This window comes from Arvicanthis niloticus, chromosome 23 (genome assembly GCF_011762505.2).
Source record: "Arvicanthis niloticus isolate mArvNil1 chromosome 23, mArvNil1.pat.X, whole genome shotgun sequence".
In the NCBI taxonomy this organism is placed as follows: Eukaryota; Metazoa; Chordata; class Mammalia; order Rodentia; family Muridae; genus Arvicanthis; species Arvicanthis niloticus.
Window position 1 is genome coordinate 31,398,833 of NC_133430.1, and position 12,605 is coordinate 31,411,437.

The 12,605-nt window shown below is 40.4% G+C and overlaps 1 protein-coding gene across 8 annotated transcripts in view; it reads right to left on the reverse strand.

Annotated features, from left to right (window-relative positions):
- Nucleotides 1–12,605, reverse strand: part of Ylpm1 (YLP motif containing 1) — an 86,724-nt gene that overhangs the window by 51,927 nt on the left and 22,192 nt on the right. For 7 of the 8 annotated variants that reach the window (XR_013106696.1, XR_013106695.1, XR_013106700.1 and 4 more), the window contains exon 5: nucleotides 2,014–4,134. The exons of the other annotated variant lie outside the window; for it this stretch is intronic. Coding sequence is in view for 1 of the 7 variants with exons in the window: in XM_076921649.1 (XP_076777764.1) it covers nucleotides 2,014–4,134 (2,121 nt within the window). In the remaining 6 variants the exon portion in view is untranslated. The remainder of the gene's footprint in view (nucleotides 1–2,013; nucleotides 4,135–12,605) is intronic. 8 annotated transcript variants of the gene reach the window in all.

Below are 12,605 nucleotides of genomic sequence, written 5' to 3' on the forward strand. Positions count from 1 at the left end.
GAAGAGGGCAGTGGATCCTCTTGGAACTGGTGACACAAGACAGTTGTAGAGGCAGTTTATACAGAGTTGCCAAGCCGGGGCTAAGTATATATACAAACTTGACTCCTCTGAAAGGGCAGTCAGTCTCTTAACCACTAAGCCATCTCTCCAGCCCCACTTGTCTGACTCTTAAATGCATATTAGTTTACTATTTGCTTTAGATGCTGAGAATACACACAGGTCTATATTCTTAAAAATAATATTCTGTATTTCTAAAGATTAATTATATACTCCTTTATTTTAATCCCTAGCTGACATCCCTCTACTTTTTCTTATAATTTCTACCGTCTGCATTTACAATATCCACTATATAATATACACAAAGTACATATGGGTTGTTACTGGCTCATGTAAACACTGCTTATTGTACTCCTTGTTCTAGAAAGGCATACATAATATAACAGATGCGCTCTATGGTCATTATTATTCGTTAGCTCACAGATTTTGGTTAGGTTTTGTTGCCTAGGAAGGGGTTGAAGGAAAAAAGGATGAACATGCAGCACCTTTCATCCAGCAATTCTATGCAAAGCAACAACAAATGAAAAAGTAATTTTAAGTAAAGAAAGGAAAGAAACTGGCAGTTTAGTAACCAATCACCAATCAGTTTTATGTTCTTCATAAAAACATAGATTTCAGAGTCAGACAGAGTTCAAATTCTGGGTCTGCATTTAATAACCAAGTGAATTTTTAGCAAGTCTTAGTGTACTATGAAATGGGAATGATACTATTTTTCTTTGCAAGCCTTTAGACAGACAAGGTTAAGATGGGAGGGTCAGTGCAGTGCCCAGAACAGTTATGTGAATTAAAAGTGACCACAATTTAGAAGCAGGTAGCTAAATGTTCTGCAGCAAGCCTCATGTCATGCTCATGAGTGATCTAGAAAAAAGGAGCAAGGACCACCTCAGACAACAGACTCAAGGGACCGTTTTGCCCCGGGAACTTCCAGACTTTCATTCTTACCTACAGTTATGCTTTACCATCACATTTTTTCTAGTACTAATGTTTCAGTTACAAATTCAAATAGTATAACCCACAAATATAGACCAGAATTGACATACGAAGCAAACACATCAGAATCTATCAAAAAATTAACCATTTATTTTTCTCAAAAACCTGTTTGGAAAAAAAAAAAACAAAAATAAAAAAGCCTTACTATTGTAGCTATATGAGAAACATTATATAATGCCCATACAGTTGATTGTAGGTTTTAAAAAAATCCAACTACACAATGCAAATACAAGAAGAAAAATCTGCTTCCAGTTAAAACCAAAGATAAACATCCCCAAAACAAAGTATCAGTAGTCAGAAAAATCTCAAGACACTCCCAGACAACCATTTGTAACTCCGGCAGAGAAAATAAAGCACCTTCCACCAGTCCATCAAACAGTAGGGACGTGCAGCCTATCAGATCCAATGCCAAAGAACAGGAGCTGCCTACTGAAAACAACAAAGGCTCAAGATGCAAAGCCCCATGAAACCCAGAGTCCTGAAATGTTCAGTTTTAACACTTGAGACATGCACACTCAGGGCATGCCAGCAACACATCTACAACGGCCAAGAACAGCAATCAATTTGCACACCCTAGGACATATGTAAATAATTAACACAGTTTCCAAATGCCCATCCTAACCCCAAAACAGCACTGAATAACCAGAAATACGAATTCAAAGTATGGTAAGAAACAGGGTTAAAAGATTCCATTAAAACACTTCATTTAGTTGGACAGTGGTGGCACACACCTTTAATCCTAGCACTTGAGTGGCAGAGGCAGGAGGATTTCTTGAGTTTGAGGCCAGCCTGGCCTACAGAACGAGTTCCAAGACATGCATGGCTACACGGAGAAACTTGTCTTGAAAAACCAATCAATCAAACAAACAAATAAACAAACAAAAACAAAAAAGGTACTTCATTTAAAAAAGAGCAGTATGAAAATCTGTTTCAACTAAAAGAAACGATCTTAAGGAGTCAACTTACCGAAGCATTTTCAATTCTTGTGCAGCTTTCAAAATGATTTCGTGCTGCCTCTGACTGAGAACCATTACCCCTCCAAGGCCTGGGTCAGAGTCTAAGTTTGCATCGGACCCCATCATTTCAGAGGAATGATGTGAGGACGGCATATGTTCCGCCATGGGGGAATGTCTATCCACATCAGATGGGTACCATCTGTCTGACAACCGTTCTCTTTCCCAGTCCATTCTGTCAGGAACATAATCTCGCTTTTCCCGCCATGTATCTCCTCTTTCTGGATACTCTCGAATTCTCAACTCACCCCTATCACGGAAATCTCGGTCATACCCATGGTCTCGATTTCTTTCTTCTCTCCATCTATCATCCCGATATCTATCCAAAGGTGGAAGAGGTGGGAGGGGTGGTAAAGGTGGAAGAGGTGGAATATCCCGTTCACGAAACTGTGATTCTTGTTCATCCAGTGGTCTCCCATAATCTCTGTCCCACTCGTTATCCACATTCCTATCATACACATCCACGGGCCTTCTAATCCGATCCACATCTCTGTCTAAGTCCCTGTCCATCTCCCTACTATACCCCTCATCCATAGCCTGGTCTCTTTCCCAATCATCCCACCAAGGGCCTCGCCTGTCTCCATCATGAGACCGAGATGGTGGCGCTGAGAACCTGTCCTCTCTGCTGTATGAATCTAGTGTATCATCTTGATAGTCACGTTCACACTCTCTCCAGTATCTCTTTCTATCCCAGTCATCCAGTCTTTCTCGCTCAATTGGAGCATTTCTACCATCTAATGGGAACTCTTCATGTCCTCTCTCTTCTCCATGGGTCCACGAAGCCCTAGAAGGTTCATCTCGGTGATAAGGATACATTTTGTCTCCACCATCTCCTGGTTCTAGTCTGAATGAAACTTTATCATGACCAAAATCTGGCCTTCCTAATCCCCTTTCTCGACTACCTGGCCCCCGAGGTGGTCCCCTCTCCCTGCTCCCAGCTCTTTGAGGGGGTACTTGCTCTCTACTTCCAGCCCTTCGAGGAGGTCCTCTCTCCTGACTGCCAGCCCTGCGAGGTGGCCCCCTTTCTCGGCTGTTGGCTCTACTGTCCTGGCTGTCTTGTAGGCCACCTGGTATTTTTTCCCGACTGCTTCCTGGCCTCACAAACACTCTATCCCGGCTGCCTTCTCCTCTGTTCATTTTCTCACGACTGTCTTCTCTTCTACCCATCATTTTATCATGGAAATCTTCTTGCTTAATCAGACCTGGACCTCGATTAATTGTCTGGCCACGACCTCTGTTTACTAATCCTTTATCCCGTGAATCTTCCACTCGGTTTTGCCCAGGACCTCTGTAAGATGAGCTGCTGCTTTTATTGCCTTCTAATCTATTTTCTCTGCTGTCTGACTGAGGAAGATCTTTTTCTTGGTGGTTTTCTGAGTGGGACAAACCAACACCCAAAGGTTTGAAATCATCTGCAGTCAATGCTGCTGCTGCTGCTGCGGCTCCTCCCTCCACGCTCCCTACTTTTGAGGGGAAAGTAGATTGAGTAGGTACAGGTTTACTTGCAAGGGATACAGGGTGCGTAACACCTTGGGCTTTGTCCATTTCAGTCTCCATACTTTGAGAATTCTGGTTCCAATTAGAGGGCTCTATGGGCCCTTCCGAGACTTGGCTTTTAGGTGGCTCTTGTTGAGAGTCGCTTAGATTCTCATTTGACTGAGCCGCCTTGGTATCCTTGACATCTGCAGAAATGGAAAATGCAGCTGATTGAATTTTTAAATTCTTCTGCTGGTTACTACTTGTGTCTGCTAATGGCTCTTTGTTTCCTGAAAGAGGTTCTGCTTGTGACTTAGGTTGCTGCTTAGGCTGCTGCTGCTGCTGTCCGACAGTTGCTTTGGGGCCTTTCCACTGTGGTCCACTCTGTCGAGGACTTAGGGATGTATTGGGAGTTATATAAAATTGAGATGCTGGGCCCCGGGGAATCGTTCCCCATTTGCTTTTAGTGCCCTCTGCTGGGTGACTTTCATATCTGGGTCTTGGCCCATCGGGGCGATTTCCTTCAAAACGAGGCCCTTTGGGTCTCGGTCCTTCACACCTTGACCCTAAATCCTCAAATCTTCGAGGACCATCAAATCTACAAGTAAAACAAAAGATATTACTCAAGACAGTTAAGCAGGAAAAGAAAATTCTCCACGTAAGATTATTTAAGGCACTCTTGCCTTAGACTTGGTTTTTAACAGTGACTCTCAATCATTAGCAAATCCCATGTCACCTATCAAAATCCGAACGTTAAGGCAGCAGTGCTTGGAAGACCTCAGGTCTAGATGTAGAACTCATATCAGCATTATCTAACATACCTCAACCAATCTCCAGCAAGACGGACCTACTGAAATGTTAAGAAGTAATGATAAGTATTGTACCTTGGTACATGGCATAGTCCATTCCTTTTAAAAAATAATAATAATAATTCCATAACCATGAGTACTTTTAAAGTTAAATTATAACTAAAAACCAAGTATAAAACAATTAACAGGAAAATACAATATAATTGTAAATATTGTAGGAGCCAGCACAAAAATCTTCATTAATGTCATACACACATGTACATACATGTCATACATACATGTACACACCTCTTTCTCTCTCTCTCTCTGACACACACTGACACACACACACACACCAGTTTTCTCTTAAGTTTTTCAAAGTCTGAACAGAAATTTGTTTGCTGTGGACCACTCACTAATTAAAGAAATGTTCCTTCCAATAGACAGTATGCTACACATAGGACATAAGAAAATGTTGTCGGGGCCTTCAGAATCAACAATCAAATTAAAAAAAACAAAACAAAACCCATAAGTGTTAGTAAAGTGTCAATAGGTGAAAAACCAACAGGCAGAGAATAGTCAGCCCCACTCAGGTGAGAAGAGTCCTGCCCTGCAAAAGGTTTACAAAGCACAATGCTTCGCTGAGACTTGAAGGGCAGCACCTGAGATGTCAGGGTGTTAGTGATGACAGAAATAGTATGGCAAGGGGACCTCAGACTAAGAAAGCAATATGAGAGAGAAAAGGGCAGAGAAGCACATATTGTGTTTGGAAATGCAAATGGTTTAGTGTGGCTGAAGCAGAGGAGAGCAGAAAAGGATGCATAGAAAGAAAGCATGCTAAGGATGAAGGCAGAGGCAGGTGACTGTCAGTTTGCAAAAGAACTTGCTTGTTTGCCTTGTATGGCAGGTACTGACCATCTCCAAACTCACTCCCTTTCCAACTGGAATTCAGCCTCCCCACTGTAATCTTAACGTAGACTCCAGACTCTTCTTCAACCTCTCTTAGAGCTACAACTTGCACCAAGCTCTGGCAAAAGAACTGAAAATGATTGACATACCTTCTGGGTTGTCCTTGTAAATATTAGGGCTTCCTCTTCACAATTCCTTTTTTAATGCTGCTTCCAAACAACTACACTGCACTATGTAAGTAGGGGCACTGCACAAAGGGCTGGGGAAGCAAACAGTAAAGAACCCACGTTCCTAAGTCACTGCAGAAATCCTGAGAGAATACATTTTTAATCTGTTAGATTCTGCCCTCTGTAAGGTTGATTAATTAATTCAACTGGTTAATACAGAGTTTAGTTACTTCATAACTGCTTAAAAGTCACTTAATACAGTCCAACTTTTCAAATGTTAGTTTTTAAAAACTAATGAAGAGGAAGAAAGTTTACAGAGTAATTGATCTTATTTGTTTGAGATAGGGCCTCACTAAGCAGCCCCAGCAGGCCAATAGAACTCATGATCAACAATTTGGGTAAAAGAAGGAAGGTAACAGCAACGTAATGATATAAAGTTAGAACTGACAACATTTTATAGCCAGTGGGAACTAAGTAAGTACAGAAAAGGAAGCATTTAAGATGATGGCAAAGTTTATAGTTTAGGTGACTATGGAGCAGTCAACACTTTTCATGCCTTTAATGAAGGGTTTTTGTGTCACTGTGTGGGAAACCAATGATGAACAATAAAAGTAATTTCAGCAAAATATTTAACTCTCAATCTCTGTCACTTTGGGCTTTGCTAGTGTAAAAAGGTCTTGGTTTCAGACAGAGGGATTACTTTTATAGCAGGGAACCAGCACTAACCTTAAGAAACAGAAGCTGAGATTACAGCTTTGAGGTTCTGAATCAACAAAGTGGAAGGTGTTGTACTGACTGAGAGTAGCTGATCCCGTCTGAGACAGGGTCTGATCGTGTAATCAGAGCTGGCCTAGAAGCCATGACCCTCCTGTGTCAGTATACATTCTAGGATTACAGGTGTGTGCCACCACATTCTGCTAATCCTAACTTCTGGGAGGACACTGAGCCACATGAGGTAAAGAATATGTCTGAAGTGCAGGAGATTCAAGACAGCCCTCATTACTTCCATGCCCGACAATTAAAGGGTGGGCTGCAGAGATGGCTCAGTGGATGAAAGGCTTGCAGTGCAAGTGTGAAGCTTGGAGTTCAGAGCTCCAGCACCGCATACAAACTGGATGGAGAGCTGGGTGATGGCTCAGTTTTAAGACTTGCTCTTGCAGAGGACCTGGGTTCAGGTTCTAGTACCCACACGGTGGCTTACAACTACCCACAACTCCAGTCCCAGGATCTGATAGCTTCTTCTGACCTGTGCAGGTAACAGGCAAGCATGAGGTCCACATGCATAAATGTAGGCAAACAATCATATGCATAAAAACAAATAAACAATGATGAGTGACTATGGCAGTTTACTTGAGTCAGGAATCGCTGGGACAAACTGGCTAGCTAACTTAGCCAGATTAGCCAGCTTTGAATTCAGTGAGAGCCTCGGCCTCAGTAAACACAGATTGTGAAAGAACGACATCCAATGTCCATTTCTAGCTCCCATACACATACCACACATGTACATCCACATATGTATCACACACCACAAAAGACACACCCACAAAATAAAACAAAATAGGCTTGGAAGATGGCTTAGCATTTAAGAGTGACAGCTGTTCTTGCAGAGGACCAGAATCAGTTCCCAGCACCCATGCAGGCAGCTCACTGCCACCTGTAATTCCAGTTCCAAGGAATCTTCTTCTGGCATACACATACAAATCATCATCATCATCATCATCATCATCATCATCATCATCATCATCATCATCATTCCTTCTCTCTCTGTCTCTGTCTCTCTGTCTCTCTGTCTCTCTGTCTCTCTGTCTCTCTCTCTCTCAGCCAACAACAAAAAAATCCGGCTCAGCTGAGGTGCCTGCTGCGAGGAGTAAAGAATATGGAATGGTGGCCAACACTGATATGGAATGCTGCCACCACTGCACCAAAGACTTCCTTTTCGGGGAAAGGATTAGAGTACTTTTGGTTGTCTAGGTATCATGCTAGGTATTAAAATCTCCCCAGGAACAAGTGCAATCAGAAACATAAGGAAAAGGATCTGATAATGAAGTTCAGCCTACCTGGCTGATACTTTACAAAAATATCATAAGAAAGTAGAATATGTATAAACACACAATAAAGAGAAGGTAGTAGACCAGAATCTTAGGTTTGAACTATTTCTAAAAATGTGTTTTGCTTTGTCTTTATAGACAGAGTCTCTAGCCCAGGCTGGCCTTAAACTCCTTATGTACTCAAAGATAACTTTTGATCCTGCCTCTATCTCCCTAGTGTGGGGATTATATATACAAGCATAGTCCACCAATCCAGTTTGTAGAGTTGTTGAGATTCAACAAAAGCCTCTACATGCCAGAGAAATACTCTGACAAGTGTGTTATATCCTTGGCCCTTGTTTGTAAATTCTGTAAGACAAAGGACAACAACAACAAAATTACAAGCAGCAATTTTCAGAACTGTGCTGGCAGCAGAAGATAAAATAAAAATATGACTGGCTGCCTGCAGAATCCAAACGGGTCAGGACTCCTCAGTATCTGAGATGTGGAGGAAAGACAGGAGTTAAAGTGTTTATCCAGCTTCCCCAAATAAAAGGTGCAACAAGCTGCTCACGCATGTGGTTAGTGGCCTTGGAATAGAAAGGCCTTGTGATCCAGGCCTGGAAGAACCAAGGCTGAGGCACACAAAGCCCAGGAAAAACCTGCCACTTGGCAGTCTCTCTAGAGTGCTCCCCACTCTAGAGGGACTGCTCAGAGCAGGAAGAGCCAATCATTCTGTGCTCTTATAAAAATCAAGATTTATTCACCAGGAGATGGCATACCATCCTAAGTTGGACTGGGTATACATTTGAGTGGTTTTTGTGTGAGATTTCAGGAGAACAAGTTGGTGGCAATGAAAATAGTTAAAAGTGCTGAACATTGTACTGAGACAGCACTGATAAAACCTGTTTGCTAGGGATGGAGAGTTGGCTCAGTGGTTAGGAGCACTGACTGCTCTTCCAGAGGTCCTGAGTTCAATTCCCAGCAACTACATGGTGGCTCACAACCATCCGTAATGGGATCCCATGCCCTCTTCTGGTGTGTCTGAAGACAGTAACCGTGTACTCACATAAATAAATCTTTAAAAAAAAACAAACCAAACCAAATACCTGTTTGCTAAACTCAGTTATGAAACTCTGCTCAACTACTAGATGCATGGGAGATTACCAACAATGGAACGTGCATCTTTTTAAAGAACTTATAACTTAAAACAATTTTTTTCAAATATGTATGAAGTATTTTGACCACATGTCCCTCCCATTACCTTCTTCTGCCCCAACTACTCCCAATGAAGCCCTTCTTTCCAACAATGACCTCTTCCTTCATATCTGCATTTGCATCCCACGGAGTTTAATTAGGGCTGCTTGGACCAGCATAGATGTAGAGTTATTTAGCAAACCATGAGCAAATAATAGTGGTGTAGCCACAAGAACTACGGCAGTGGCTTTTAACATGTGGGTCACAACCCCTTTTGATATCATCCTGTATATCAGATATTTACATTATAATTCATAACAGTAGCAAAATTACAGTTATGAAGTAGCAATGAAATAATGTTATGGCTGGGGGTCACCACAATACAAGGAACTGTATTAACCAGTCACAGCAATAAGAAGGCTGAGAACCACTGGGCTAGAGAGATGACTCAGTGGCTAAGAAAACTTGGTGCTTTAGAAAAGGACTTGAGATCCGTTACCAGGACACATTCAGTGGCTCAGGACCACCCAGAACTCTAGGTCTAGATCTGAAACCATCTTCTGAACTCTGAGAGCACCAGGCATAGCAGGTCTGACATCACATGCCTTTAATCCTAGCACTTGAAAGACACAGGCAAAGTGACCACTGAGTTCGAGGTCTACCTGGTCTACCATAGAGTTTCAGGCCAGCCAGGGCTACACACAGAGACCTTCAGTCAATCCCTTCCCAGAAATAAAAAGCACCAGGCACCATGTAGTACAAATATATCCAGGCAAAACATACAGACATATAAAATTTAAAAATGGACCAAAATAAAGGGGTATTATTAAACCTTAGTGTTTCATGTACAATTTTAGTTTTAGAAAAATTCTTAATAGCTGTAGTTATATATAAAAACATATTTCATTAACAGTTATCCTTTTAGGTCTACCTTATAAACAAACAAAAATTTAAGTTTTAAAAGACAGAAAAGGGCCAGTGAGACAGCTCAGTAGGCAAATGTGCTTGCCGTTAAGCCTGTGTGCTGTACTCAGGTCTCATGCAATGGAAGGAAAGACCCAATTCCCACACGTCCTGTAATCTCCACTCCCACACACAGACACAATAAATGTAATAAAAAATAGAGTAATGTGTATATTATCTTGCAACTATCATTTGGAATCATCAAATTCTTTCTTAAACTTAGAAAAATTGAGATTTTAGTGATTTCCCCATATATCCTGAAACACTCCATAATTTCCTTATCCTAGATTTGATTACACATAACATTAATTTTTCTTAATTATGCTTTAAAAGACCAAAATAAGGATACAATTACAACACAAAATCATTGAACAGAATGAAACAAAGATAAAAGAAAACGTTATCACCTTAGAATTATCCAAAATATCACACTGCTTTGAGGCTTCATTAAGCACAATGCAAACTCAAAACTTCCATTTCCTGACTGAAGTAATAAAGGGAAGAAAGCTGACAGATAAAGCTGCTTCAAATTCACTACAACTTGGGAGCTGGAGAGATGGCTCAGTAGTTAAGAGCACTGGCTGCTCTTCTGGAAGACCTGCCTTAGATTGCCAGTACCTATGTGGCTCACAACCATCTGTAACTCTAGTTACAGGAAGTCTAACAACCTCTTCTGGTCTCTACCAACACCAGGCATGCACATGGAACACAGACATACATATAAGCAAAACACCCCAACACACAAAATATTTTTTTTAAAAAAAGTCATTAGAATCAAAAGATATGTGCAGAGGCCAAAATTCCAGGCTCTAAAAGTCAAATCTGATTTATCATGTAAGTGAATCTGCCAACCACAAATCTTCAGCTCAAGAACCAATAAGTAAACAATAAATTCCATTTATTTATTATATATGGGTATTTTGTTTTCATGCATGTCAAACAGAATGCTTAATCTCTAGATCAGCTGTGAGCTGCCATGTGGGTGCTGGAATTGAACCCAGGTCCTCTGGAACAGCAGCCACTATTCTTATTGCTGAGCCATTTCTCCAGCCCAGTCCCCTTCCTTTAAATAGCAACACATTCTTATCAATAGAAGGCATGCAGTACTGCCACCTCTTAGTCATTAAACAGGAAAGACTTTTAATGCATATTTGTGGCAAGAATTTGGACCATCTTGATTCTCTAAAAAAAAAATACAATGACAATTATCCTTTATGATTTTATGTGTCAAACTATTTGATACAAAATAAATTTACTCTTAAAAAACATTTATTAAAACTTCAAAATTGTTTTTTTACCATCCTTTTAAATTCTTTTGTAAAATTTAAGCTAAAGGGGGTCCCCTGAACCTAGATAGGCAACAATGACACCGTTTCTTCTATAACCGTGAGTTAAAGTAAGTGCTATAGACCGAGAAACCTGTAATACATGTAATAGATTAAGAACTAGTTCCTAGAATACATAAAAAATTCTATATATCAGTAAGAAATAGAAAAATAGTCTAATAAAAAAACCCCTTGAATTAGCATTTCATATAGGAGGAAATTTAACCCAGTGATGATGGAATGGCAAGCAGTATCAAAAAATACAAATTTCCAACTTTTATCACAATAGCATTAACCATCCAAGGCAGCTAATATTTTGTAAGTTTAACAATATACTAAGAGTTGACACGGAGGTTAAAAAAGTAATAAAGCAGAACAAAAGACTCTGAAATAATACTGTTTAAAGGATAAATTAAAACCACCTTTCTGAAAACCCATCTAACAATATGTAACAGTGTAGAACATGTACAGAGCAGACCCTATGGCCAAACAATTGCAATCCCTTAAGTAAACTGTGCTATGTCCACACAATGGCAAGCTGTACAGGAACAAGAAAGAACAAACCACTGCAACAGTTGCAAAGCACGGCATGAATATGACAGCAACAGTCAAGTGAAAACGACAAATGCAAACAGAACATAGAGCATGACTACAGCTACTCATACAGAATATCTTAACAAAAGCACATGCATACATTCAGGCAAGTCAAGATATATTCAGCACCAGAAGACATATTGCAGGCCAATCAGACGGCTCAGTGGGTAAAGACACTGGCTGTCAAGCCTCATGGCCTAGGTGCCATCCCTGGGTAGAAGGAGAGAGAGAACCAGCTCCTACAAGTTGTCCTCTGACCTCCACAGCAGGCTGCAATGAGTGCATATTCATACACATAAACTAAACAGATATATAGATACACTAGACATTTCAACATTTTTAATCATAACTGATATTAGAATAAACAGGTTCTGATAAAAATCATATTAATGGACAATTCCCCAGAGATGAGAATGTTGTGCATGACACAATCTCACATTATAATATTAAGTGAAATACACCATATTCAAGAATATGTAAAATATGATCCCATTAATAATAAAGCTCAAAAAATAGGCAACCCATGGTATACAAGACAGTATAGTGGTCATCTTTGGGTTGGGGGAAATGACTAAGAAGGATAAAGAGGACTTTTTTAAAACTTCAATTTATTCCTTTTATGTTTGCTTTGCCTGCGTGTATGTTTATATACCATGTACATGCTTCGTGCTCACAGAAGTCAGAAGTGGGTACTGGATCACCTGGAACTGGAGTTAAGGATGTTTGCAAACCACCCTGAGTTTTGAGAATTGAACTTAGGTCCTCTGCAAGAGCAACAAATGCCTTTAACTCCTGAGCTATCTCTTCAGCCCACTGAGGAAGACTACTTAAACACTAGTAATTTTTATTTCTTGATCTGAGTGGTGATGACATGAGTGTTTCTTTGTGAAAATTCATAGTGCTGTATATAATAACCTGGTACTTTTCTACATTTACAATCAAGACCAAGTTTCATTACTGAAAAATACAAGTTCTGGGGAACTCAAATTCACTTAGTGAGACCTGACAAGCACAAGGATACTTCATCTACAATGAGAACCAATGAAAACACACACACACACACACACACACACACACAAACAATATAATACACTGTGAG